General features: G+C 36.6%; 1 protein-coding gene across 4 annotated transcripts in view; it reads right to left on the reverse strand.

The window, feature by feature from the left end:
- LOC134648158 (LIM domain only protein 7) overlaps positions 1-27,551 on the reverse strand; it is a 193,572-nt gene that overhangs the window by 33,272 nt on the left and 132,749 nt on the right. For all 4 annotated transcript variants that reach the window (XM_063502655.1, XM_063502640.1, XM_063502664.1 and 1 more), the window contains 2 exons: positions 24,837-25,037; positions 14,825-14,964 (listed from right to left, as the gene is read on the reverse strand). In XM_063502655.1, coding sequence (XP_063358725.1) covers positions 14,825-14,964; positions 24,837-25,037 — 341 coding nt within the window. The remainder of the gene's footprint in view (positions 1-14,824; positions 14,965-24,836; positions 25,038-27,551) is intronic.

Raw genomic sequence — 27,551 nt, forward strand, 5'->3', positions numbered from 1 at the left:
TTTTTGATCTCACATAGACAATTTACGCACACACTTGCATTTCATTTTTGGTCGCACTTTTGAAGATTGACAGTTGTTCTTGTCTATTCTAATTCTATGCTTTCGTCACACACGACGCATTTGTCCACAAACAAAAGACGTTATCAGAGACAGTGTGACGGGATACAGTTCCGTGGTTGCGGTCAGATGTGTTCAAATTTGTTCGAGCGGCGAAAAACAAAGTCTGTTTGTCACTGACACTTTGTTGCCCTATAAAAGAGCGGTTGACGAACCCGTGAGAGTCACAAGCTTGTTGTCTTTATATTTCATAGAAAACTAGATTAACTAACCTTATGCAACATATACAAGAAAATAAAGGATTACTAATATGGACACAAGCAAATAAAAAAAATAAAGAAAACCTATTCTAGATCCTAAATGAATGAATACATAGACCGGTAGATACATTACCCTCCGTTGCATTGCGCTGTAAGGTAAAAAATTGACACGAAAAACTGTTGCAGTGTGGTCACCCTATCGCTCTAAGAGGCTTGCTATAATTGTAATGTCTGCAATAAGGTTTACGTATTTGGCTGAGCCTGATGCAACGGAGTTAATTCTAATGGCTGCTCTACACGATGGGCCAACGCCGGCCACTACAAGGGACGCATTTATGCGTTAGAGGGAGCAAGTGATATTGCTATCTCATTCTACCGCATGGCTGCGTCCCTTGGAGTGGCCGGCGTTGGCCCATCGTGTAGAGGAGCCATAAGCCAGACTTCTTAAACTGACGTGGGTTTGGTAAATTGATACTAGTTTCTGTCGAGGATTTGAAGAACTCCTCAACTTCCTCAAGTATAACACTCATTTGGATTAGCCTCTCGAAACACATATAATACCCATGTGGCGTAGCAGTAGCATGAGCATTTCCAGATAAGACATACCTAATACCTATGAAACAGTGATATATGTCGAGGTAATCAATATGAAAAAAATAGTGTGAAAATACTAACAGTGCTACACTGTGTTCCTAGTTTAAAAAAGCCTCTTAGTACTTTTTAGCTTCGGATGTATCATTGCGAAAGCATTATCTCATCAATTGAAAATGATACGCCATCATTTCTCGTGTGAAATGATACCTCCATTGTCGCGTATTGTTCGAAGAATCGGGTTAATTCATTGTGGGCTCGAACTAAGCATTATGGTAATAATAAGATCATTTAAACTGCTGCAATAAATAAGTAAAGGTTTCGAATGTAGAGCAAGTGAAACTCGATATGTATTTTATGAATACCATCCTTATGGTTATTTCCAAGGCTGCAAAAGGGACTATGCGGGTCCCTATTACTCAGAGGATTCAGAGGAAGGTACTTTTCAGTGTGTGTATTTCTATTCTCGCTATATTTTTTATTATAATATGATTTAAGAGCAATCAATCTTACTGTGTCATATACATATTGCTAATGAACCCGATATTTCCCGCTTGCTTGAATTTCTAATATTGCTGTTATTTAGGAAACATACAGGATGTTTGAGAATGCCTCTCCGAACCGCATTGCATTGTAATCGACGTTTGTATACCACCGTATGTGTGTACGAGTATGTGTGTGTGTTTAACGAAATGAGAATTAACGGATGTGATGTAATGTGTATGGAGATGTGGCTTTTGAAATCTTTGTATGACCCGTTCACTATGACATCATGTTATGTATTTTTTTTTATATACTAATTCAAGCAGACCAACAGTGGGAATTGTTAGAACCCTGATTGACTGTTAAATAAAAAGTCTGAAAACAAATTAAGTAAGTACATAACTCAGCCAATATCATCAAACATACAAAAGGTTATGTCGATTGTCCGAAACTCATTAAAGCAATCATGGAACAATTCCGAGAGGCAACAGTATTTGACTTTTTAAACCACTGGCAACAAAAAATGTCAAAATTGTGATCAAAACGGAGGATTCTGCTATCACTTCACCTGCACATCTGCCACATTAACTAGAACAACAAGAAAGATAACTCATCTTTTCTGGGGACAGGTTAAGCAACTCTTATTATAATGTCAACGAGTGACAGTTTATCAGATGGTGTGAGATCAGACTGTCAGATTAAGTATCGGCAACTATCGGTTGTGTCACAACGAGTATTATCGACAAACACTTGTAGTTGTTGCGGCAACGGCGCGGCGGCGGCCGGAATCGTGTCGTATTTGTATCAAAAACGTATTAGTCTATGGGGATATTATGATTGGACTTTTATCATTTATCAAATTATGCGCCACTCTCGCACTTATATATTTTTTAGAAAGTGACGGCTACAATGCCAGACTTTAAAAGCGCGACCATACTAAGCCCACGGAAATCATTTACTGATACAACAATAAGTGTTGTTTTATTAGTTACACTATCACCAGTCTACTTTTTAAAATTGAATTTTACCCTTGTTTTAGAAGCTGATTAATTATTTTATACGAAAACTTAAAGGAAATAGCTTGACTTATTTCCAAAATGTAGATATCAAGGCAAACTAAAAGAAAATAAAAATTAATAGAGAATAACAACTCAGTACTGATGATATTTAATTTGTTTTATAACATTGTTTGGATAATAATGAATAATCGTAAATCACTGTACTGACAGATATCTACTAACTTCGCAACTACCGATCGCGATGCTTACAGTTATAATATAATCGGTATACCGATTAAGCAACAGACGTAAGACACAATCGGTAAAAGTAACAAAATTAACAAAGCTACAAGGTTCTGTAAGTATCGCAATATTTATCTAAGTATATTTACTTTAAGATACACTCGCGCAGATAAGACGATAAGATTAACTAAAGCCATAATAGATAAATCATTTCATCGTTTTGTTTATAGAACTTGTTAAGTGACTAGGTAATTTTTAGGGTTCCGTACCCAAAGGGTAAAAACGGGACCCTATTACTAAGACTCCGCTGTCCGTCCGTCCGTCACCAGGCTCTATCTCACGAACCGTGATAGCTAGACAGTTGAAATTTTCACAGATGATGTATTTCTGTTGCCGCTATAACAACAAAAACTAAAAACAGAATAAAATAAATATTTAAGTGGGGCTCCCAAACAACAAACATGATTTTTGACCGAAGTTAAGCAACGTCGGGCGGGGTCAGTACTTGGACGGGTGACCGTTTTTTTGCTTGTTTTGCTCTATTTTTTGTTGATGGTGCGGAACCCTCCGTGCGCGAGTCCGACTCGCACTTGGCCGGTTTTTTTGCTCGTTTTGTACTGTTTAACGGAGATCAGGATATGACATAACAATTATTAATTAGGTGTTATGTCGTTTCGAAAGTTAAATATGATTGTTTTAATTAAACGTATAGATTGTACAAGATTTGTTACGCGTGTAGTAATTAGTGTAATTTTGTAATGTAGTTTCCACTGTTTTGATAGTTACGAACATACATAGTTACGAATCGTAACCTACTGAATTTGTTTTAATATAGGTTTATTGTTTAGCATTTACTCGTATTTGATGGTTATGACTTATGACGTATATACGTATATATCGTAAAAGCATATTTATTGCAGCGTATTTGATTTAAGGATTACCTAATTACAATATTTCTCAGTGAAATTTTCAATTTTGTAAGTTTACTAAATTAAGGTAAAAATGTACGAGTAATATAGAAATTAACTACACCTATTAACTTTTATTAGTACAAAATTAAGAGTTCAAAATTTGAATACGAATGTCGTACAATACTGTAATTGTATAAAGGGTGTAGCAGGATAGCCTTTGAAAAGTTGCCCCCAGCGCTTTTGGTTCGAAACTATAACCAAACGATGCCTTTTAAGAAGATAATACTCTGCACAAAGTTTCAACCCCCTCCGACCCCCTGGGGGTCCACAATACCCGATAAACCCCAAAACAATTTTATTCTTTTCCTCCAAATTTATGAGACGGACGGATCCCCAATTTTGCTCAAATATTATTGGAACTAAAGGCCATTGTTGGAAAAAATTACAGCTCTCTATCTCTTTCCATTATAAAAAAAATTAAAAAAAAAAATTGTAACACCCTGTAGGTATAATGACTTCCAGTCTTGGCACAATAACCATATTTTTTTTAAATATGTACTAACGTCTTATCTACGTCATATTCAAAATTCATCCGCTTAGCAAGGGTGCAACACTGTGAAATAAATGTAAATGTACCATTTAGTACCTACTTTTACTATGTAACACAGGCGGCATTATGAGTTAAGTATTAGGTACCTAATGTACCTATGTTGAAAAAAACAACTACCGGCCAGCCGAGATGCCCCTCGTGTTGGATTTCAGAACGCAATGGTGGTGTTATATAAATATGAATGAAACTATACGAGTACGAGTATATTTATACGAGTAAGTGTTACAGTTTATTTTTTCATTTGACATAACATACCCTCCAGTTTGTAGTGATATACAAGTGTAATAAAAATTGTGGGGATCCATTTAAGGATATAATCAGTATCGTGTACTCATTAGTAAAAAGTCGAAAAATATAATATTTTACGCGAACATTTTTTGGCCTTTGTATGGAGAGTTGGCTGACTTGAGTTTTAGACGGCCTGCCCCTTAGAAAAAAAATCCTGTCAAAAAATATTTCTTCAACTTTTTCCTCTAAATAGGTATGCCCTTAAACGGATCCCCACCATTTTGGTTCCGCCTTGTATATGATTACACGCCGGAAGTTATGTTCATTGGAAAAAATACCAGAAACACTTTCTCGAATAATTACACATTATACATAAATGTGACGTTATACATAAATGTGACGTTATCTATGAAAAGGGACCTTATTGTCGATGGCGCTTACGCCATTATTAACGATGCTCCGATATAAATACAATTCCGCGCGATGGTGTGCGGCGTAAGCGCCATCGACAATAAGGTCCCTTTTCATAGATAACGTCACATTTATGTATAACGTCACATTTATGTATTCCAATGAACATAACTTCCGGCGTGTAATCATATAAGGCGGAACCAAAATGGTGGGGATCCGTTTAAGGGCATATTCGGAGCAGGGACCGGAACCGGTTACCTTAACCGGGGTTTTTCATAGGGTTATTTTAGAAGTGGTTATAAAAACCCCTACCATAACGCTAACCGTCTGATAAGGTAACACTTTGATTCGGTAACCGTATCAGATCGAGTTAACCCCTGTTACCGGTAACCGAAATAAAAACCCAGTCTATTCTGTTACCTCATAATAAGGTTTTGAACCAGTTCAAACGATTGTAATCTTTACGCAGACTTAAATTCAACTTATTATTGAATAACCGTGGTTGGCATGGGCGGTCTATGAAGCCTCCAGCACAAACAAGTTTTTTTGCCGGTAACTTCGCTTATTGTCAATTCAAACAATATTGTACTTTGAGTCCTTAAGCTAAAATTGAAAACATAAGTGAGCGACAGCCGGCCCGCAGCGCGGCCATTCCTTTGTTTATCTTTATACCTGTGTGTTCCTATTGTTTTTGTTAATTTCGGAGCAATTCTAGTTTAGAAATTTTTAGAAAAGGGGTTGCAAGTGAACAACATCATATCCTAGTAATATCTGCTATTATTTAGTTATATTTTATGCTACTTAGATTATTATTTTTATTTTCGGGTTCACACTTGGTACCTACAGATTAAAGACTGATTTAAAGAAAAATTTTCACCTAACTAGTAATTTTACTGGTACCTAGTTAGGTATAATTTATCTTAAGTGATTTAAAAAAAAATCGCTTTGTGATAAAGATACATGCGCTAGCGGATTGTGGTAGATATTTTACCATTGTTAACAAATGACATATGTACTAGTTATTATGAGCTTATTTTATAATAAGCAATTAAAGTCTATTTTTTTATTCGGTAGACTAAAATGACATTTCATAGTATGAAATGAAATGACACATGATGTTCATACTATGAAATGTCATTTTAGTCTACCGAATAAAAAATAGACTTTAGTTTAAAATGTTTTCAGATGCGGTGAGTTGTATGAGCTAAAAGTCGTAATTTACCTTGTACCGCTTAATGCAGCGATCAGAAAATATATATCTATAGCAGTTATAAACTTATTTTAATACTACAAATCTTTCATTAATACCAGAATTCATTATACATATTCATTGGGTATCTATAACATTGGTGGGTGAATTAGTTTTGATTAAATTAAATAGATACATACATACTTAGTAAGCAGTGTTGGGCATTCAAGAATAAAATCATTATTTAAATAAGAATTCCTAAGAATAAAATCATGTTGATTTTATTCCCGTCAAAATTATTTAAATAATTTTGATCGGAAATAATTCGTATGTGAAAAAATTGAATAAGAATAATCTCATTCTTAATCAAATAAATATAATCATGATTTTATATTCTAAATAATATTCCTGGATTAAATATGTAGTCTGGGTGCCGTATAGGCGTTACGTATAGATAGAAGTAAATTAGACAAGAAACTACTATGTTTCTTGACTAATTTATACCTGATTTTATGCAATAAAATCTTACAAATTTAATTTACTGCCGCATAGTCTTGGTATTGGACGATACCCGTATTTATTTTAATGTGATAACTAAATCATCAGGTACAATTCAGCTGCTCTGAACGGATGGTGGATAGCGAAACTCTTCAATGGCTCACTGTGCCTAAATTAATGTAAAAAATAAAAAACCGGCCAAGTGCGAGTCTGACTCGCGCAGGAAGGGTTCCGCACCATTACGCAAAAACCAGCAAATAAATCACGTTTGTTGTATGGGAGCCCCACTTAGATATTTATTATATGCTGTTTTTAGTATTTGTTGTAATAGCAGCAACAGAAATTAATTATTTGTGAAAATTTCAACTGCCTAGCTATCACAGTTCATGAGATACAGCCTGGTGACAGACAGACGGACAGAGGAGTCTTAGTAATAGGGTCCCTTTGGGTACGGAACCCTAAAAAAGATGTCTTTAAAGGTAGGATAAGGAATGGCTCGATATGGTGTATTCCTATTTCTCCCCGCCGGGCACAGATGGGAATAGGCGCTTCATTTGAATCATTCCCATATGTCCCCGCCTCATGTATCGCGGCGATCACGTTGGGCAGGAACAAATGGGGAAAATACTCATGATTTTTTTCTGTTTTCGAATTATGTTTATAGTTCGTTTTTTTTTAGCATTAGAAAGAACTTGAAAGAAGGTAAGCGATTTTGACATGTCTTTTAATTGAAAAACACTTTTTAAAAACCATAACTATTACTTATGAAAGCAGAAGACTATAAAAGATCGTATTAGATTCATAATTGTTACATATTTACCGTAACTTATTTTTAAAATGTGCTTTTCAATTAAAAAAGAGACATCAAGATTGTTTACCTTATTTCTAATGCTAAAAAAATGAACTATAGTATGTGGTTTCAGTATCTGAGTTACTACCAAGACATGGTGTTTTTAAAAGCTCTTCTGATATTTAAAATTTGCATTTATTATTTAGACGGAAATTAACAGGTATTAATATCGTTTGACACAACGCTTGCCGCACGTGTTTAGCAAATGCTGACAAAGAATTCACCACGCCACGACTTAATTCTATTGTTATTGCCAATGAGTAATAAATGACGGTCTCAAGTGGAAACACGCCTGCAACTTTCTGCAAATCTATTTAATTATAGTGATAAGCGTAGGACTCTTTTCTTACCTGCAGTAATTTACTATCACATTCACTTTCCGTAGGTGTGAAAGAGATAGCATACGTAAGACCTCAAGGCTGATAGGAATAATAAACAAAATACATACTTAATACGCAAAGAAATATACATTGAACCATCATAATTATAATTTCGCAGTTTACTTTCTATGTAGCTTCATTATAAAATTATCATCACCGTTTCGAAGGCTTCAAAAAATTCAAATCAATCCGACCATTGAAAAGAGGGGTGAAATTCATTTTACTATCTATATACATTGTACTGCATATAATATGACGTATAATATGACCAAATAAATGCCATTTAACCTTGTTACCACTAACTCATGTATCTACAATTACATCAATTAGTCATGACACGGCAGAGCACTGATAACGATACTGTAGTGTAGTACAATAATAAGGCTTTATTGTTGTCACTATGACTCTCACCGCATTCTGCTTAATCCTAAATATCCTAATACAATAGAAAATACCACGACCTTTAAACATTCGATGCACTTGCGTTGTAGCGCGTGCCAGCGGAGCGCAGCGTTTCGATTTAAATACGCATGTTGCTTCGCCTGTGTAGGTATATTTATTATCTTCATGTTATTAGGTACTAGGAAGTCCAAATAATTGACTTCATACATGAAATATATTTTGCAGATTTTGTTCAATAGTCACCTTCAACAACACAAGAGTAATCTAGAGCAGAGTTGGGCAAAAAATAACTTGAATAAGAATAAGAATAAAAACAGAAATTTCATTCTTATTCCAATCGATTTGGATGAAAATAATTCTTGCACTCGTTATTTTAGAATAAAATGAAAGTGAATAAATCATGACACTTTTATTTTAAATGAAAAAGACAAAACGGATTATTTATTCCAGATGTAGGATTATACTAAATAACGTTTTATTCAATTAGAATTTACTTAGTTACTACTACTTTTAATTTTGTAAGTTTCTAAAATAAATAAAACAAATAAAATAGATAAAAAAATAAAATAAATGAAATAAATGAAACAAATAAAATAAATTATATTATTTTCATCTATTTTATTAGTATTGCATTTTAGTTTTTATATAATATTATAAGTATTAGTTTAATTTTTAAGTAGGTTTATTTTAATTTTAGTTTAGGTTTTAAATTTTTAATTCATAGTTAGTTGTAATGTTTTTTTATTATTACCTTTTAAGTTAAATAAATGAACTTTATCCTAATAAAATAAATAAGATAAATCAAATAAATAAAATAAATAAATAAAATAAAATAAATAAAATAAATAAAATAAATAAAATAAATAAAATAAATAAAATAAATAAAATAAATAAAATAAATAAAATAAATAAAATAAATAAAATAAATAAAATAAATAAAATAAATAAAATAAATAAAATAAATAAAATAAATAAAATAAATAAAATAAACTAATAAGTAAAATAAATAAAATAAATAAAATAATCAAAATATATAAAATATATAAAATAAATAAAATAATCAAAATAAATTATATAAATGCAAGTCAGTATATTTTTATTAAAAATAAACTAAGTACTAAAACAAATAATAAAAAGCCTTAAAATAAAAATTACAAACTAAAATTAGAAACTAGAATTAAAAACTAAGCTTAAAAACTAAGCATAAAAATAAACTATAGATAAAAAATTTGGCCCAAATCGCCGTCCATTGGCAGCGTGCCCAGAAGGCTGGCAGCATTGCCACGTTGTATGGCAATGCTGATCCGCTGTGCTAGATATGACCCAGCCCTCTGGTCACGCGTCAATCCCACCAACCTGTGGCTACATTCTTTAAAGACCCTGTGAGCGCTTTCCCCCCAAGGCCCCATGGTCTCAACCCCAAACGGCTCAAATATGCAACCACTGTTTATGGTTGCATATTTGCGCCGCTTGAGGACCTCGGCCGAATTGGCAGCCGAGCCAGCCTTAACTGCAGTGCCATGGAGATGGGACAGCGCTAGGGTATCGGCACAGGTTGCGTCCCAAACCAGCGGCCGACCCATCTTCCATGGCACGAGGGTCATTATAAAAATTATATAAATTAAGTTAACAAAATTAATAACAAATAAAATAAATGAAATAAGTAAAATAAACAAAATAAAAAAAATGAACAAAATGAACAAAATAAACAAAATAAACAAAATAAACAAAATAAGTAAAATAAACAAGAACATTAAAATAAACAAAAACATTAAAATAAGCAAAATTAAAAAAAATTGACAAAAATAACAAAATAAACTATTAACTTTCTATTAATAAATTAACTATTTCTTTTAGTAGGTATTTGACTGACGGCACATCACTAAATACGAATGTAGCAAACCAATAAGCAACCGATAATAAAGGTTACCATAACTGAATAAAAACCGGTTAAAAACCCCTAACAAAAACCCTAACGCGATGGGGTTTTGAGATTAACTCGGTTAAAGGTTAAGGTTACCGTTTCAATAAGCTTACCGTTACAATCAGGTAACAGTATGATAGGGTTACCGAATGATACGGTAACCGAATTGATTGGGTTACCGAATGGATAGGATTAAGCGTAAAGAGGGGTTTTCCGGTCCTTGATTCGGAGGAAAAAGTTGAAGAATTATTTTTTGACGGGATTTTTTTTTCTAAGGGGCAGGCCGTCTAAGACCCAAGTCAGCCAACTCTCCATACAAAGGCCAAAAAATGTTCGCGTAAAATATTATATTTTTCGACTTTTTACTAATGAGTACACGATACTGATTATGTCCTTAAATGGATCCCCACAATTTTTATTACACTTGTATATCACTACAAACTGGAGGGTATGTTATGTGAAATGAAAAAATAAACTGTAACACTTACTCGTATAAATACCAATAGTTTCATTCATATTTATATAACACCACCATTGCGTTCTGAAATCTAACACGAGGGGCATCTCGGCTGGCCGGTAGTTGTTTTTTACACATAGGTACATTAGGTACCTAATACTTAACTCATAATGCCGCCTGTGTTACATAGTAAAAGTAGGTACTAAATGGTACATTTACATTTATTTCACAGTGTTGCACCCTTGCTAAGCGGATGAATTTTGGATATGACGTAGATAAGACGTTAGTACATATTTAAAAAAAATATGGTTATTGTGCCAAGACTGGAAGTCATTATACAGGGTGTTACAATTTTTTTTTAATATTTTTTTTATAATGGAATGAGATAGAGAGCTGTAATTTTTTCCAACAATGGCCTTTAGTTCCAATAATATTTGAGCAAAATTGGGGATCCGTCCGTCTCATAGATTTGGAGGAAAAAAATAAAATTGTTTTGGGGTTTATCGGGTATTGTGGACCCCCAGGGGGTCGGAGGGGGTTGAAACTTTGTGCAGAGTATTATCTTCTTAAAAGGCATCGTTTGGTTATAGTTTCGAACCAAAAGCGCTGGGGGCAACTTTTCAAAGGCTATCCTGCTACACCCTTTAATATTTTACCAATAGTTCGCAGGCAAACTGGTGCGGAAATCTTAATTGCACAATTTGGGTTTCAGAATGTATGAAGGGCCGAACCGAATACTCAGGTTATGAATATACACTGGGCCTGCACATGTACAGTCGCCATCAGATATATAGAAGCGGCCAAAGTGCTCACAAATATCTGAACACTCCTCTATTGTCAAGGCGTTAAATGAGTGTTCAGATATTTTTGAGCACCTCGGCCGCTCCGATATATCAGATGGCGACTGTACATGTAACTCGATGCACAGCGACCATGCGCAACGTGTAACTCACACCGCGGCGCCCCCTAGAGGAAAGTCGGTTTCCTTTTGAAACTGACACTTTTGAGGCTGAATGAACCGCGTTGACAGCATTTTAGGCATAGTCAGGCTGGTTTGGATCTAACATTACCTATGTAGTATAGGTACGCACAGTTAGTAAATGTATGGTGTGACGTAAACGTACACTAGTGGCTCTGTGAGCTGTAGACCTCGCGAGCAGAGCTTAAAACTGAATAAATGCATGGCAAAAATATTTATTAAAATATAGGTATAGTACATGTAATATAAACAAAAAATTAAAAAAACCGGCCAAGTGCGAGTCGGACTCGCGCACGGAGGAACCCTCCGCCATTTTGAAAAATTTCCAAAAACCGGATCTACAAAAAAAAATTATTTAGTCATAGTATTCGGTCACAAAATTTCACGAAAATCGGTTAAGAATTGCGACCTGTAGAGGAGAACATCCGGACATACAACAGCAAAATGCCCGAGTCAAAACGTAGACCTTCGCTACGCTTCGGTCAATAAGTAGAGGATTTTAATTAAAATGCTGACAAATTGTATAAAGCTATTATACCGGAAAATTTGGCGTGAAAATTATAGTTTACCGTTACCAATTTAGTGGACTTATTGGCAACTTTGTAACGCGAGTAAATTAGAATAACGACTTGGTCAACCATTTGCACTTCTTTTTCTGTAATCGTCCCTCCTTTTGTTTAAAATGATTACCTAATACTGATAGGCAGAATGGATCATCTAGCGTAATTTTAGTTTGAGCCTGTTCAATTTGTCGCACACTAAATCGCCATAGAGCTATGCAATGCTATTACAACCCGCCTAATTTCGTATCATAAGCAAATGTCAAAACTGATTTAAGGTTTCCCCCGACACGTTTCTCAATGACGCAAAAGCCAAATCTAATTATATTACACATTAGGTAAGTCAATTATAACCGATATGTGAGAGAAGCCTCACAGACTATCGTGGCTAATCGATTTCTTCGAAGGCTGCAAAACACTTGGATTGCGACAGTTGTTACAGATTTGTTTGCAAAGACACAATAAAGAACAATGAGACTGTTTTTGATTGTACTTATGTGAAGTGACGACAGACCCGTATTTATCAGACTTATTTCAAAACAATAGATAATTAAAATTACACTTCAGAGCTATGAAAACGGGTCACTTCGAAAATAGCGTTCGTTTCGTCGTTCAACTAGCTCGAACAACAGGTCAGGACATTGGAACTCAATATCTGTTATAAGATACAGATAAATTGAGCAAGAGTCAATAATTAATGACAACCTTTAGTTTAGAGGGCAGACATGTGATAGTTACCATTAGTCTTACACCTTACTTCCGTACATGTACTGTATTCATTGGCACTTAACCTTAAGTTATTTGTCAATATCGTGCCACTTACGCCGCGCAAGCGTTCTTTATAAACACATATTTGTATCATCATATACCTACACAAGCATAATTGCAGTGTCGATTTTCACAACCCGATTCTTCGGAATGTCAATTCGTTTCATCATTGTAAGGTAGTATATCTGATTTTGACTGATGAAATCTAACATATTTGCTATGGCATGAAATGTAGTAATTGATAAGGTTGAATTTGCAATTGTAAATTGCAAGTTAATCGCCTTATAACAAAAACCAGTGGCATAATCTAATAAATTACCAGTTTCATTAATCAAAAATGATAAATTCGATTACCCAATTAGTCTAATAGGGATCCCTTCGGTCGTCTATCATCTTGAAATTGCGCAATGCAATATATCAGAATGTACCTTTAATTGTTTGGTAGCTTCTTTATTACCTTTAATTATAAATAATAGAGAAGTCATAAACGTTCTTGAAAATATGGATATTTAAGTCACTTGCAATAATATGTTACTCTTCGAAAGCCGCAAAAATACGTGACACGCTCTTATGGCTCTACAAATAAGATCGTGTCAGATATTTTTGCGGCCTTCGTTGTGTAACATATTATTACAGGTGACGATACGATTAGTATTAATCAAAGTAGAACGTAGCTAAATGGATTGACGAATAATCTACTTACTAAGGCTGTTAGGCTAGGACCGTGGTCTGTGTCGGCCTGTATAATAAATTTAGATCATAATGGATCAAATTTTACTAGAATAAAAAAGACCAAAACGGACTCTCTTCTAAGCAAAAAAAAAGAGTCGTAGTTGCAATCTTGCATTTATTTTTTTAAATGTTCCTTCCTCTACTAATAGTATATTAATCGAATAATGCGACTGGTCTCTTTTTAGGGTTCCGTATTTTTATGTTTGAATACTTTCCCGGTGCTGCTTATGAATCTTGATGAAATTGAGGAAAATCTTTAGCCACACCGAAATATAGTTTTTTTGTTGGAACTCGTGCACTTTATTTTAGGAAGTGGATCTACTAATGAAAACCAGAGAGGAACTACTTAATGACAGACGTATTAAGTGCACGTTTAGTGGTAAGTTTGGTTTCTAAAGGTTTTTAAACAACTTACGCCCATACAAGTGTTTGTGGTAAGGCGGAACCGATCATAAACACCACAAAATAATGGAACCGTGTAATGGAACTGTATTATATTCGTATTTGGACTAATGCAATTGTCATGAGCCGCATACTCTATGACTTATGATAATTTGCATTATCTGTTTGGTGAGGCGGGTTTTTATTTATATTAACGATAATCATTATCCATTATAGTATTGTGTGAATAATTAATAGCACAATAGCAACAACCAGGTTTCAAATACCACAAACAGTAGGTAGATGCGCCCACGAGCGGCCTTCTCAACATTTGATGCCGATTATTATAATCTAAACTGCATGTTTTGAATGTTGTGAACGCATTCAGTCCGCTAAATGTCGTGTAAAGGTGTGTCATAGCATTCCTGCATGTCCGCGTAGATCCGTCATCGCGAACACTCAACGACATGTACCTGCAGTTTTCCACAATGGCCTTTAATACCAAGGCAATAAGAGTGCTGACCTGTATCTACAAGAAGTGGACTTATATTTCCTCTATCAGGCAAGGGTATATGTAAGTGAGAAGTTTGCTTTAGTTAGTACCTTTTGTCGGAGGAAAGAAATACATGTATCTGAGATCATAACTTCACATTGTCAAGGTTGTCAACAATCACGGAATTCATATGAGTTACTGAGATTATACAAGTAGGTATTAATTAATATGGCAAACGGTATCTTTGTTATGGATTGAAAACTAGTTTGGATTTATTTTGACCTTTTAGCTTGATCCTTTGCTTTTTGGTAGTGTCTACTTTTATTTATACGTGTTATTTAAATATTTAAAGCCGAGCGACCTTTTGATTACTAAACAGATAATCAGTAGAATTGCTGTATAGGTATGCGAAAACTTACCGTTCTTCCAGCATTTCGTTGAATGTTTTGGACTTGGCCCGCGGCTGGCTGGGCTCGTTCTCCATCCGTCTCACTTCCACGCACCGCTCTATGATATGTTCTACTCGCTTCCGCCGCGAAGATTTCCAGTTGTCCAGATTCTGCGGGTAAAGATAACATGCCAGTTATAAGATTTGTACTTAACCTGTAAATTAACCTGTAAATTAGGTTTGTTATTTTGAGAAGACATCTTGGATCTTGGGGTTATAGGCTAGATGTCACCGATACTGTTGAAAGTAGCTTGATAGCACAGATTATTTATCTTACTTGACAGTCGCAATATAACTGTAACTAAAACTAACTTAGAAATTGGCTTGCTTTCTCCTAAGTAGGGTTGGAGTATAAATACTAGATATGTTCGTAGAATATTAAATTTGATTCCCCCTTAAGTTTCATTTGATAATAAAATTATTCTATACCTTTTATAATCCCACTTAGCGATGACTGGATATGTTTGACACCATTTTACTGCGAAGTAAATACTTAAGTATACAATAAAAGAGATTTTAGCTGTAGTAAAGTACACTACAATTTTACGAAGTGCAAACTAACCAACTAGTTATACTATACGATGTGATAACTTGTAAGAGTATATCGACAGATTACTTTGTTGTAGTGTTGGTTAAGACTCAAGTCCTTTGAGTCCTCTGCTTTAAGACTCGACTCAGATTTTCAAACTCTAGTCATTAAGTAGAAACTAGAGTTCTTATTGAAACCTGTCCTTTGTAAAGACTCGAGTCCTTTACTCAAATAATTTACAAAGTGTTTTTAAACGCATTGTCTCGACAAGAAATGCAGGGATAGTGTGTGTTCAGTCAACTGCAGAGAGAGGTGACCCCCCCCCCCCCATAAATAGAAGTTTGTATGCAGGGGTGGTACCTTTTCTCTGCAGCTGATTGTACATCATTCACGCCTATTTATCTTTTTAGTTATGCTATCTGTTTCGGATATGATACTGATCTGTCAATGTCAAAAGTGTCATTTTTCAACCAAATACCTCGCGTAAAAACGGGTCGTATTCTTCAAATTTAGACTCAAAAGACTAGTGCTACCAATACTACTTTGTTGTCGTTTTCCACCATTACGTATGCAATGTGTCGTAGCTCTGGCGTGGTGACTGGTGAGCGTGAGGGTAGGAAAGGAATGCGGCATTTAGGACTGATTGGCTTCCAGCAGCGCAAGGACGTTTCTGCACGCGTTGCATTCGGTTCAGGGTGGGGCAAAGTATGGGAGGTAGCGATTTCCTGGCTTAGTCGCGGTCTGGTAATCAAAGGTTTTCTAAACGTAAGCATTACTCGTACCGTCAAAAATACAAAGCTTCTGTGAAGTTGCAGATATTTCGTTTGGTCGGTATTAGTCTGAAATAATTTGAAACGGAACGGGTTGGCACTACAAATTATATCTACGAATATATTAAAGCAACAAATTTGGCCTCAATTTGAAGCGGTCATTTTTTCAGTTTTTTGGTCGTAAAGTTATTTTCGTCATTTTCTGACTACATCTGCATAATCAGACCAGCTCCATGTTTGCGACCTCTAAATCACGAAATTATACAAATTTAATTTCAATCACACGCCGAAAGTGGATCATGTAAGTACTATCACTTTCAAGATTCGAATCAATCCCATAAAACTCTGTAAGTGCAGTCAGCATCAAATAGAGTGTGACAGCCAAAATGACCATATCAATGTATCGCAACTCATGTTTGTTACCGTAGGAATAAATAAGTATATGTCACTATATATTACATGCTGACTGTTTTACAGCTTTTTTAAGGAAATGATTCAAATCTTGAAAGAAGGTATGATCCACTTTCGGCGTATAATCAAACTGTACAAGTACGGAGTGAAGCTTGTTGAAGTGTGTAATAGAAAAAGGTTATTTTAAATTTATAAACTTTACGTTATACCTATATAAAAAATCGCTGTGTGTTGCACTTGCAGCAAACGTCATGCCGTGCACTTTTAAGATTCAGTCCTAGCAGGATAGTACCGTCGTGATACAGTTTGCTGCACAATTTATCTGCAGAATCGATCGCAATCGCATTTCTACGAGTACACGAGTAAATGATACAACGGTATCGCCGTGTTTAGAAAAACGCATAGCTTTTGCTTCAAGCCATGAAACAATTTTAGAAATTCTTGTCGACATTGTAGGATTAGTGTTAGCGGTAACAAAGTTAGATTTTGTAGTGTCTTTTGAGAAGATTTGTGTAAAAAGGAATTCCGACTTTCGAAGAATTTAAATTTCCACCAGTGTATGTATATTATTACGGCGCTCTATACATACATACCTATTTACTGGGTATATATATATATATATATATATTATATATATATATATATAAGTACATGAACGCAATTATTTAAGCTGAACGGTTAGCAATATGCTAATTTAACCCCTGCAGCCTCGTTATTCTATTTGATTCACAGCCCCGACTAAGATGGTGCACGTATTTTAAACGCAAAATGAAATCGAAATTTAGGGATATAGGGATGACATATACGATAGGAATTCTTCCCAAACGACTAATCTGTTTTAGGAAATATGCCATTGACCTTGTTTGTTCTGGTCATGCCAAAGAAAAACATAGCGATGCTGACTGTACGAGGAGTGAGCGTGTCAGGAATCGCGTGCGACGGTCTATTTTTTATTTCAACCTGTTATTTTCTGGTCAAACTGCAATCTTAGACCGACTACTTAAAGAGATAAACGTAAGCAGTTTTAATAGGTACCTACTTATCTTAGACGGTTAAAAACCACGTTAAAAACGGAATGCGTTTTTCTGGAAAAATATATTTGTAAAAATACAAGATTTTTTTTAATGGTGTCTGCGATTATAATTATCATGAATGTAATACTACTTACATTTGTCAATTATAAATCAGTTCACTTCCATTGCCAATTCAATATAATATAGTTTCTCAAAGGACTGTCTCATTTCAAACATAGACAGAGAATCATACTAACTTTGTCTTACAGATCTGCTAGCATTACATTAGTACCCAAAAGAAAAGGACGAGTATAGTTTTTTTGACCAATTGGTTTTTACCAACTATATTGAACTAATTAGAGCAAGCAGTAACCTAATTAGCTGGAACTAATCAAATAATGAAACGAAAATGTTTAAAGTGCTTCAAACTAATTGGAGTATTCATAAATCGAACGCTTGTGATCTGCCTAAGCAATTTAACATACAACATTCTGTACTCAGACCAAACGTGTCGGCAAAACCCTAGTACCTACTACCTAGGGCAAATAAACACATAGGGTTAATTTACACAATGTCTTGTTAGGCTAGATTATGTAACTTAAAGTCAAACTTATTTCGTCTCACACGTTTGAAAATTGAGTCAACTAGTCTACCTATTAAATCTGCTCGCAATAGTAATCTTCAGTACATTTTTAAAGCCAATTGAAGCCTGTACGTACGGCGGGTAACACACGGCATAAGTCTTTTCAATTAGGACCATTTTTCGTTGATTGCTGTTCACGGCTGTTTAACGATAGTAATCTTAGTAATGATTTCCAATCGCTGATAAGACTTAACGACAGGTTGAAATTTTTTGTGCGAAGTAACAGCATACTGGGAGAATAATGACCAATGTAAATTAAATAATAAGACACTTCAGACATTGTTGTTCTAATGAGGTCATTAAATAAATATAGATAGAAAAGTAGGTAATAAGACTTCATACTATTTAGACTTATTACTTTTGATTACTTCATATTTAAGGTGTGATTTTCATGTTGTCTTCCTTCACCGAGCATAATCAAATACCTACCTATAAATAAATCACATTTTATTCTACACAGATTACGTTTCATTACTTACGACAGTTACCACGTATCCAGTTTCTCTAGCCAGTCGATAATACTTAATTGCGATACTTAAATGTGTTCTCGTGCTTTCGCGACGAGGCATGTTAATGTGCAATGTGCATGCTCAGATTAAGATACCAAATATAATTTAAAACGAGATAACCTTCACGCGTTTCATTTAGTGGCCGGTCGTTCGATTTTGATTTATTTTAAACGGTCAATGTTGACTACGAGGTTAATATTGTTGGTTTTAATTATCGCATTACATTTATTTACCGATTAAGGGTGGTAGTAATAATCTAGTTTATGTTCTGTGTAGTAATGTAGTAGTTCTGGGTGAAATAACCGGACGAATCGATTTAGGCAATTTGTGATTAACAAGTTAGCACATATGACATACCACTATAATACGAGTAATATATATTAAGACCCTGATATACCTACGCAAGGTAAGTACTACTATTATTACTTACAGATCAAAAAATATGTTATTCAAATAAGTAGGCAATAAACTTATAGCGCCATTGTTATAACAGGTACACGACTAAATTACATTGTTATTCATTTTTAAAATCTCCTTAAAGGAACAAATAAACGCCAACATTAAAGCGAGACGGCGAATCCCTACCGGAAGTGCGCGGGCGCCATTGTATCAGACGAAGCCTTGGGAATGCACCGACTTCCGGAGCTTACTCCAAAGATTTTAACACTGTAATTGGGAAACAAACTAAAGGTGAAATGCTGTTTCCGTTTTTGAATATTGGAGATTTTGCATAAGGTGAATTCGGAGAGTGTGTTTATTTTCGACTACAGTAATTATGGTTTTTATTAGACTGCAAAAAAAACAGATGATGTTATCGGCATAAAAGAAGAATGCACACCAACCACGTTGTTACATGGGACTCTTATATATAAATAATTACTACAAGCTACTATAAACAGGTAAGTAAGCTTTCTTAACTGGTCTCGATTCGCCAAAATCTAACGTAAACTACCATCCCACAACTTTTTCCATAACAGTCTCGTTTATGAACAACACAAAAAATCAGAATAATATCTCTTATCTTCAATTAGCCTCGATCTGCACTTTCTTTCACAGAACGTTCAATTAAGGTCAGTTTAAAAATTAACCGGAAGTTAGAAGGGCTAATGATGCGCGGTTGGCATTACTGGAGAAATATTGGAGCGATAGGTACAGGTTAGACATGGTCGGAAAGGGTATTATCATGCCGCGATCAGAAAGGGATTAGAAATAACAGATTTCCATACACTTACGTCAAAATCAATATGGATTGACAGCTATCTCAATCCCTTTCTAATCGCGATTCAGTAATAATGGTATGAAACTACCATTATTTACTGTCTTAGAGATTAAGAGTGCTATTACATTTCGGGGATGAGCGAGTTTAGGTATTTTACGCGCTGCGGCAGGCCCCGCGAGCTCAGTACGCCGATCCGTTCCACCGCATTTTCCCTCGGTCGCACTACAATGATGGATTAAACATTCTTGATCCGATCGTGAAGCATATTGAAATCAACCATAACAACACTAACTGTACTTTAATATCAAAGTCCTAAAAATGTTATTTGGTACGAAAATACTAAATCCAGTGCAAATATACATACTTATGTAGGTCATTATTACTAAAAAGAAATTATACGTAAGTACTTACTTAGGTACTCGCTTTTTTTCATTTTTCGTCATTGCATATGGTATAGGTTGTATAGTGAAACTATTTTAGCTATATAATAAAACCTTTAATTTGTATCAACGAGTGTTTAGAAACGAGCTGGTACTAAGCATCTGATGATGAAGCCTGATGATGATGATGAAGGTGGTCACGGATACCAATCAACCATGTAGTAACATGATTAGGCTCGTTTGATTCGTCTCAACAAGATCTTTGGCACTAGGTGATACTCAGGGTCTGATGATGGAGCTGGAAGGTAGTCACCGGTACCAGTCAACCATGCAACTAAACCACTTCGTGTTTGGGCTCGTTTGATTCATTTCAACAAGATCTTTGACACAAGATATGACTCAGGGTCTGATGATGGAGCTGGAAGGTGGGCACCGGTACCAGTCAACCATGCAACTAAACCACTTCGTGTTTGAGCTCGTTTTATTCTTCTTAGGTGATACTCAGGGTCTGATGATGGAGCTGGAAGGTGGTCACCGGTACCAGTAAACCATGCAACTAAACCACTTCGTGTTTGGGCTCGTTTTATTCATTTCAACAAGATCTTTGGCACAAGATATGACTCAGGGTCTGCTGATGGAGCTGGAAGGTGGTCACCGGAACCAGTCAACCATGCAACTAAGGGATCATCCATTAATTACGTCACACGAATTTCTAGGTTTTTTTACCCCTCCCGTCCTTGTTACACTTGGTCACATTTTGCAAACCCCACCCCCCTGGTGTGACGTCACATTTTAGGCAATGTTGTTTTCAACGAAATCGACAATATTAACTCGGCATAATTTTTTTAATAAAAAAATATTTTTGATATATAGTATGTGATATATAGTGAAATATTAGTAATTTTATAACACAACGAAAGTTACTTACATCCAAAATCTCATTATTTAACTGTACAGCGAATAAAAAAATATAAATTAATTTTCGGTTACTGATGAGGTTAAAGTGACATCACAATATTTGTGACTCCCCCCTCCCCCATGTCACAACATGTCACATTTTCTTGACCCCCTCCCTTCCCCTAAACGTGTGACGTAATTAATTGATGACCCCTAAACCACTTCGTGTTTGAGCTCGTTTGATTCGTCTCAACAAGATCTTGGACACTAGGTGATACTCAGGGTCTGATGATGGAGCTGGAAGGTGGTCACCGGTACCAGTAAACCATGCAACTAAAACACTTCGTGTTTGGGCATTCAACAAGATCTTTGACACAAGATAGGACTCAGGGTCTGATGATGATGCTGGAAGGTGGTCACCGGTACCAGTCAACCATGCAACTAAACCATTTCGTGTTTGAGCTCGTTTGATTCGTCTCAACAAGATTTTTGATACAAGATAGTACTCAGGGTCTGATAATGGAGCTGCAAGGTGGTCACCGGTACCAGTCAACCATGCAACTAAACCACTTCGTGTTTGGGCTCGTTTGATTCGTCTCAACAAGATCTTTGACACAAGATAGTACTGAGGGTCTGATGCCATGGAGCTGAATGGTGGTCACCGGTACCAGTCAACCATGCAACTAAACCACTTCGTGTCTGGGATGACCACCTTCCAGCTGCATCATCAGACCCTGTGAGTTCTATCTTGTGTCAAAGATCTCGTTGAGAGTAATCAAACGAGCCCAAACACGAAGTGGTTTAGTTGCGTGGTTGACTGGTACCGGTGACCACCTTCCAGCTCCATCATCAGACCCTCAGTACTATCTTGTGTCAAAGATCTTGTTGAGACGAATCAAACGAGCCCAAACACTAAGTGGTTTAGTTGCATGGTTGACTGGTACCGTTGACCACCTTCCAGCTCCATCATCAGACCTTGAGTTCTATCTTGTGTCAAAGATCTCGTTGAGAGTAATCAAACGAGCCCAAACACGAAGTGGTTTAGTTGCGTGGTTGACTGGTACCGTTGACCACCTTCCATCTCCGTCATCAGACCCTGCCTTCTATCTTGTGTCAAAGATCTCGTTGAGAGTAATCAAACGAGCCCAAACACGAAGTGGTTTAGTTGCGTGGTTGACTGGTACCGTTGACCACCTTCCAGCTCCATCATCAGACCCTGAGTTCTATCTTGTGTCAAAGATCTCGTTGAGAGGTATCAAACGAGCCCAAACACGAAGTGGTTTAGTTGCGTGGTTGACTGGTACCGGTGACCACCTTCCAGCTCCATCATCAGACCCTCAGTACTATCTTGTGTCAAAGATCTTATTGAGACGAATCAAACGAGCCCAAACACGAAGTGGTTTAGTTGCGTGGTTGACTGGTACCGTTGACCACCTTCCAGCTCCATCATCAGACCCTGAGTTCTATCTTGTGTCAAAGATCTCGTTGAAAGGAATCAAACGAGCTCAAACACGAAGTGGTTTAATTGCGTGGTTGACTGGTACCGTTGACCATCTTCCAGCTCCATCATCAGACCCTGAGTTCTATCTTGTGTCAAAGATCTCGTTGAAAGGAATCAAACGAGCCCAAACATGAAGTGGTTTAGTTGCGTGGTTGACTGGTACCGTTGACCACCTTCCAGCTCCATCATCAGACCCTGAGTTCTATCTTGTGTCAAAGATCTCGTTGAGAGGAATCAAACGAGCCGAAACACGAAGTGGTTTAGTTGCGTGCTTGACTGGTACTGTTGACCACCTTCAAGTTCCATCATCAGACCCTGAGTTCTATCTTGTGTCAAAGATCTCGTTGAGAGGAATCAAACGAGCCCAATCACGAAGTGGTTTAGTTGCGTGGTTGACTGGTACCGTTGACCACCTTCCAGCTCCATCATCAGACCCTGACTTCTATCTTGTGTCAAAGGTCTCGTTGAAAGGAATCAAACGAGCCTAAACACGAAGTGGTTTAGTTGCGTGGTTGACTGGTACCGGTGACCACCTTCCAGCTCCATCATCAGACCCTTGAGTTCTATCTTGTGTCAAAGATCTCGTTGAAAGGAATCAAACGAGCCCAAACACGAAGTGGTTTAGTTGCGTGGTTGACTGGTACCGTTGACCACCTTCCAGCTCCATCATCAGACCCTGAGTTCTATCTTGTGTCAAAAATCTCGTTGAGAGGAATCAAACGAGCCCAAACGCAAAGTGGTTTAGTTACATGTTTGATTAGTACCGGTGACCACCTTCCAGCTCCATCATCAGACCTATACTCCTATACTGTGGATGTGGACCTATATATGTATATTCTGAGATGTCATCAAAAACATTTGTATTCAGCCATTTTTTTCATTTAGTACCTATAAAATATCAGGTCATTACAAATATTTTTAATGCGGTCCGGTTGCATTACTATACTATATAAAACCAAATACACAGTAGTAGGATCAAAGTTCCTCAGTCGCCGTTTACACTCAGCGTCACGCACACAGTATAGCATTTTACACGGCGCCTGCCGCACACAACGATAAAAAATGTCGTCGACGCCGTTGTAAACGTGCGGAGCCGACCGACACACGTCCTACCTCTACAAGCTCTGCCGCGGCACTGAGCTCACGACCGCGCGTCATCGGTAATATTAGAGAGGTTTTCAAAAAAATGCCAAAAAATTATAGTAGAATTTCATAAACACTAATGTATACCAACAGTATAAGCAAACGCTGCAGATTGCTTGAGTATGAAAATGACTTCGATATTAAGTAGAATTTCGTAGGAATTGACACTTGTTTCGGAGAGAAAATTGAGTTTGTTTTTCTTCGATTTTCTCTTTCTCAAAGGTATTTAGGAAAGATGTCAAAAGTAATTCCTAAAGTACAAGGTATTAGTAATACAAAATAGCCAGCTTTACCAGAGTAAACTTCTCAACTTTTACAAATACGAGCTGACAATTCAGTACTAGACGTGGTTTTTCGGAAACGACCATCAGAAAAAAAATCATTACTAATTTAATAAGTCCTTTTTCTAATATTTACAAAGTAATTCCTAAAGATAAGAAGACGCTTTTACTGGAACAAGTACTCATTATTTCTAATAATGAGCGTAAAGTACTGAATGTCATCGAGGAATATCATCAATTTTGCATTATTTCGACTTTCCTTGTGGGAGCGCTCTTAATTGATACGGCTAAATGTCATAAAGGTCGCAAATATGTGACGTCCCACGGGTAAAGGTACCTTATGGTCGTTGGCGCTTACGCTATTATTAACGCCGCTCCGCCGCCGCGCGCTATTATTATTGCGGCGCTATGCGACGTAAGCGCCAACTGCCATAAGGTACCTTTTGCCGTGGAACGTCACATATGTTCTCTTAATGTCTCTTAGCCAGTTGCTTCATGATAGGAAATGGTTTTAAAGGAAATAATGGAACTGACTACTGCAGAATACCGCAAAAAAATTGCAAGAGAAGAGAATTAGGTAGCAGTAGCCGCAGCTGCTCGCGGGCGCGGGCTGCCCAGGTCGGCGGGCGCGACCCGCACGAACTGCAGCGGGTTCGTCGCTGGCTTCTACACTTGTATCGTACTTACTGACTGCCACTCCTCCTGGCGCTCCACCCGCGCGGGCTCAGTCCGCTTGGCGAGCTCGGCCCGCCGCAGCTGCTCGCGGGCGCGGCTGCCCAGGTCGGCGGGCGCGACCCGCACGAACTGCAGCGGGTTCGTCGCCGGCTTCCCCGGCAACACCGCTGCTGTGTGCGGCCGTGTTGTGAGGAAGTCAGCACTGTCTGTTGTCTGGAACAATATAAAATATAACAGTTAGTTTTAGGTTTTAAAAGTCATTATAGATACGCCATACATGAGACTAGGTGACGGGGTTTCTTGTTATAAACTGAAATAGATGACATAATAATACGAAAGAAAAAGTGACGCTGGTTTAATCCCAGCCCTGGGCACTGGATTCCTTAGTCAGTTTTTCTTTCGTGGGTGTAGTTTATAATTCTTATACTACTTATAATAACACAATATGAAAAAAAAAACAAGATTTTTATCTGTTTCCTTTTGATACAAGAATGTTTACTGATAGAAGTCACGTAGATTTTACTTTGGTTTTTATGACTTTGTCTAAACATGCATTGCGGTCATTGGAAACCTTAATTTCTTTGCACGTTGATTTAGTACTCCTAGTTTGTCACTTTCATTTAACCTTTTGGACGCCAATGACCGATATATACGCACCGCAGGTCCAACGCCAAAGACGTATTAATCGGTCATAGACCACAGAGCAACATAGACCTAGGTGCATATGCATAAAGTTCTATTTCAGTTATGACACTTCGGTGACGTGGCGTCTGAGAGACAGCTTTTGTATTTGACATGGCGTCGAAAAGGTTAATCTGTGATTAGGTATTAATTAAGCGAAACCAGTACCTAATAGACTAAACAAAATCGAAAGTTTACTAAATAATGATATTATAATTAGTTGATTAAATGAAGCACTAAATTATAGCTCTTACGTAAAATTTTGACACGGTCTTAAGTAAATATTTAATTGCAACAACTGGCTGTGATTTCTAGCTGATTAATGATCGAGATCGCTCTTTCAAATGAAACGCTTCACGGTAGATTTTAGAACAGAGTATTATTAGGCTTTTAGTTATCTTCTATCACATCTATGGTGCATTTTCTTCGCACTACGCCTGCAACACAATTATTTTCATGAGTAACAAGCTGATACAGTCAAAATTAAACCCGTTTTATGACATATAAATTACGAAAACATAGTTTCTTAAAGGTACACTTTTGTGGTAACATTTAGGTATATTATATTACCTACATGTCGAGTTCTATTTCCGGCCAAGATATTATATCTGATTATGTGTAAAACTGTTTACGATTTCATACAACGAGTACTTATGTCTCAATTTATCGTCGATCAACTTTCTATGGAATTGATCTAATCATACAGGAAGGACGATATTGTAGTAATGTATTTTCCGTGTTTTATAAGTACTTGCCTATTTCTTTCTTCAACATCAACAAACAGTAGATAAACGACAGTAAATAGAAAACAGTAGGTCATACTGACTAACTATTACTATGGAGGCAACCCCGAAATTTAGCTATGTAGCGTTTTAGCCACGGAATACAATAATAAGGCACTTTAATACGTTCTGTGGTTTTCGCTTATCTTAATAATAGATGCAAGGTAGCTGTACTTCGCTTAAAGTAAACTCTTTATTACACATACGCATACGATTACCAAAAACCAACCATTAATTCCGAAATGCCTGTGCAATAAGTACATTCAAAGTAGGGTTTGCTCCCGGTACTGAGTTTGTATGGCGAGAACCGGGAATTCCCGGGAATTCCCGGTTCTCGCCATACAAACTCAGTACCGGGAGCAAACCCTAATTCAAAGTAACTACTTACAGATACCATTTGTTATATTTGCGATCATAATATTGAGTTACGTTACGTCGCACATACCTACTTGTCATCAGTATTAGATCACCGTCATCAGGCTGAGTAATAAGATGATGCCATATTGCGTAAACCTAGTGAGACTGCTTAGGTACGAGTATATCTTTTGATCGATATGGATATTTCAATATACTTAAGTAAATATGGATTAAAGGTTTTTAGGTCAATTGTGTCTTAATGTGATTTATTATTAAGGGGCCACCTGATTGCCAGTCCGCGGGACGATATCGGCCTGCCAGTTAAACGCAAACGGTGACAGTGCCGAACAACTGACAGGCCGGTATCGTCCGGCGGATTGGCAATCAGTGGGTGGAAATCGCAGCTAACCCAATCGTAAGTAAATACATAGATCAAGCACGAAACTCGCCTCTATTACACTTTTCATTAGGGAAGTGTACAACTAGGGAAGTTTACAACTAGGGAAGTTTCAATATTTATGTACAGTACAGTAGTACACATAAGATTGGGTAGGTACCATCAGCTGCAAAAGTGCATGGCGACTATCAATGAATTAATTCATTATTTCTCCATGCAATTTCGCAGCTCACTGCTGTACAGTAGATACGTCAAATACAAAAAAGTTAAACAGTACAGTGTAGGTAATGATCATAATATACACAATTAAACCAGTACTACAATATAGTGTTATATTAAAAATGACGTTAATACCATTGGTCTTTCATGTCTAGGGACCGTCTAACTCTGCACTGACTCCGCAAGCGACAGAGAGTGTACAAAAGCTATCATAAGTCAAATTCCTATATTTTTATAGCGACGCTGCCATATTTTGTCCCTGCAAGTTGGTTGGGAATCACTTTAGACTGA

Source organism: Cydia amplana, chromosome 1, assembly GCF_948474715.1.
Source record: "Cydia amplana chromosome 1, ilCydAmpl1.1, whole genome shotgun sequence".
NCBI classification, from domain to species: Eukaryota; Metazoa; Arthropoda; class Insecta; order Lepidoptera; family Tortricidae; genus Cydia; species Cydia amplana.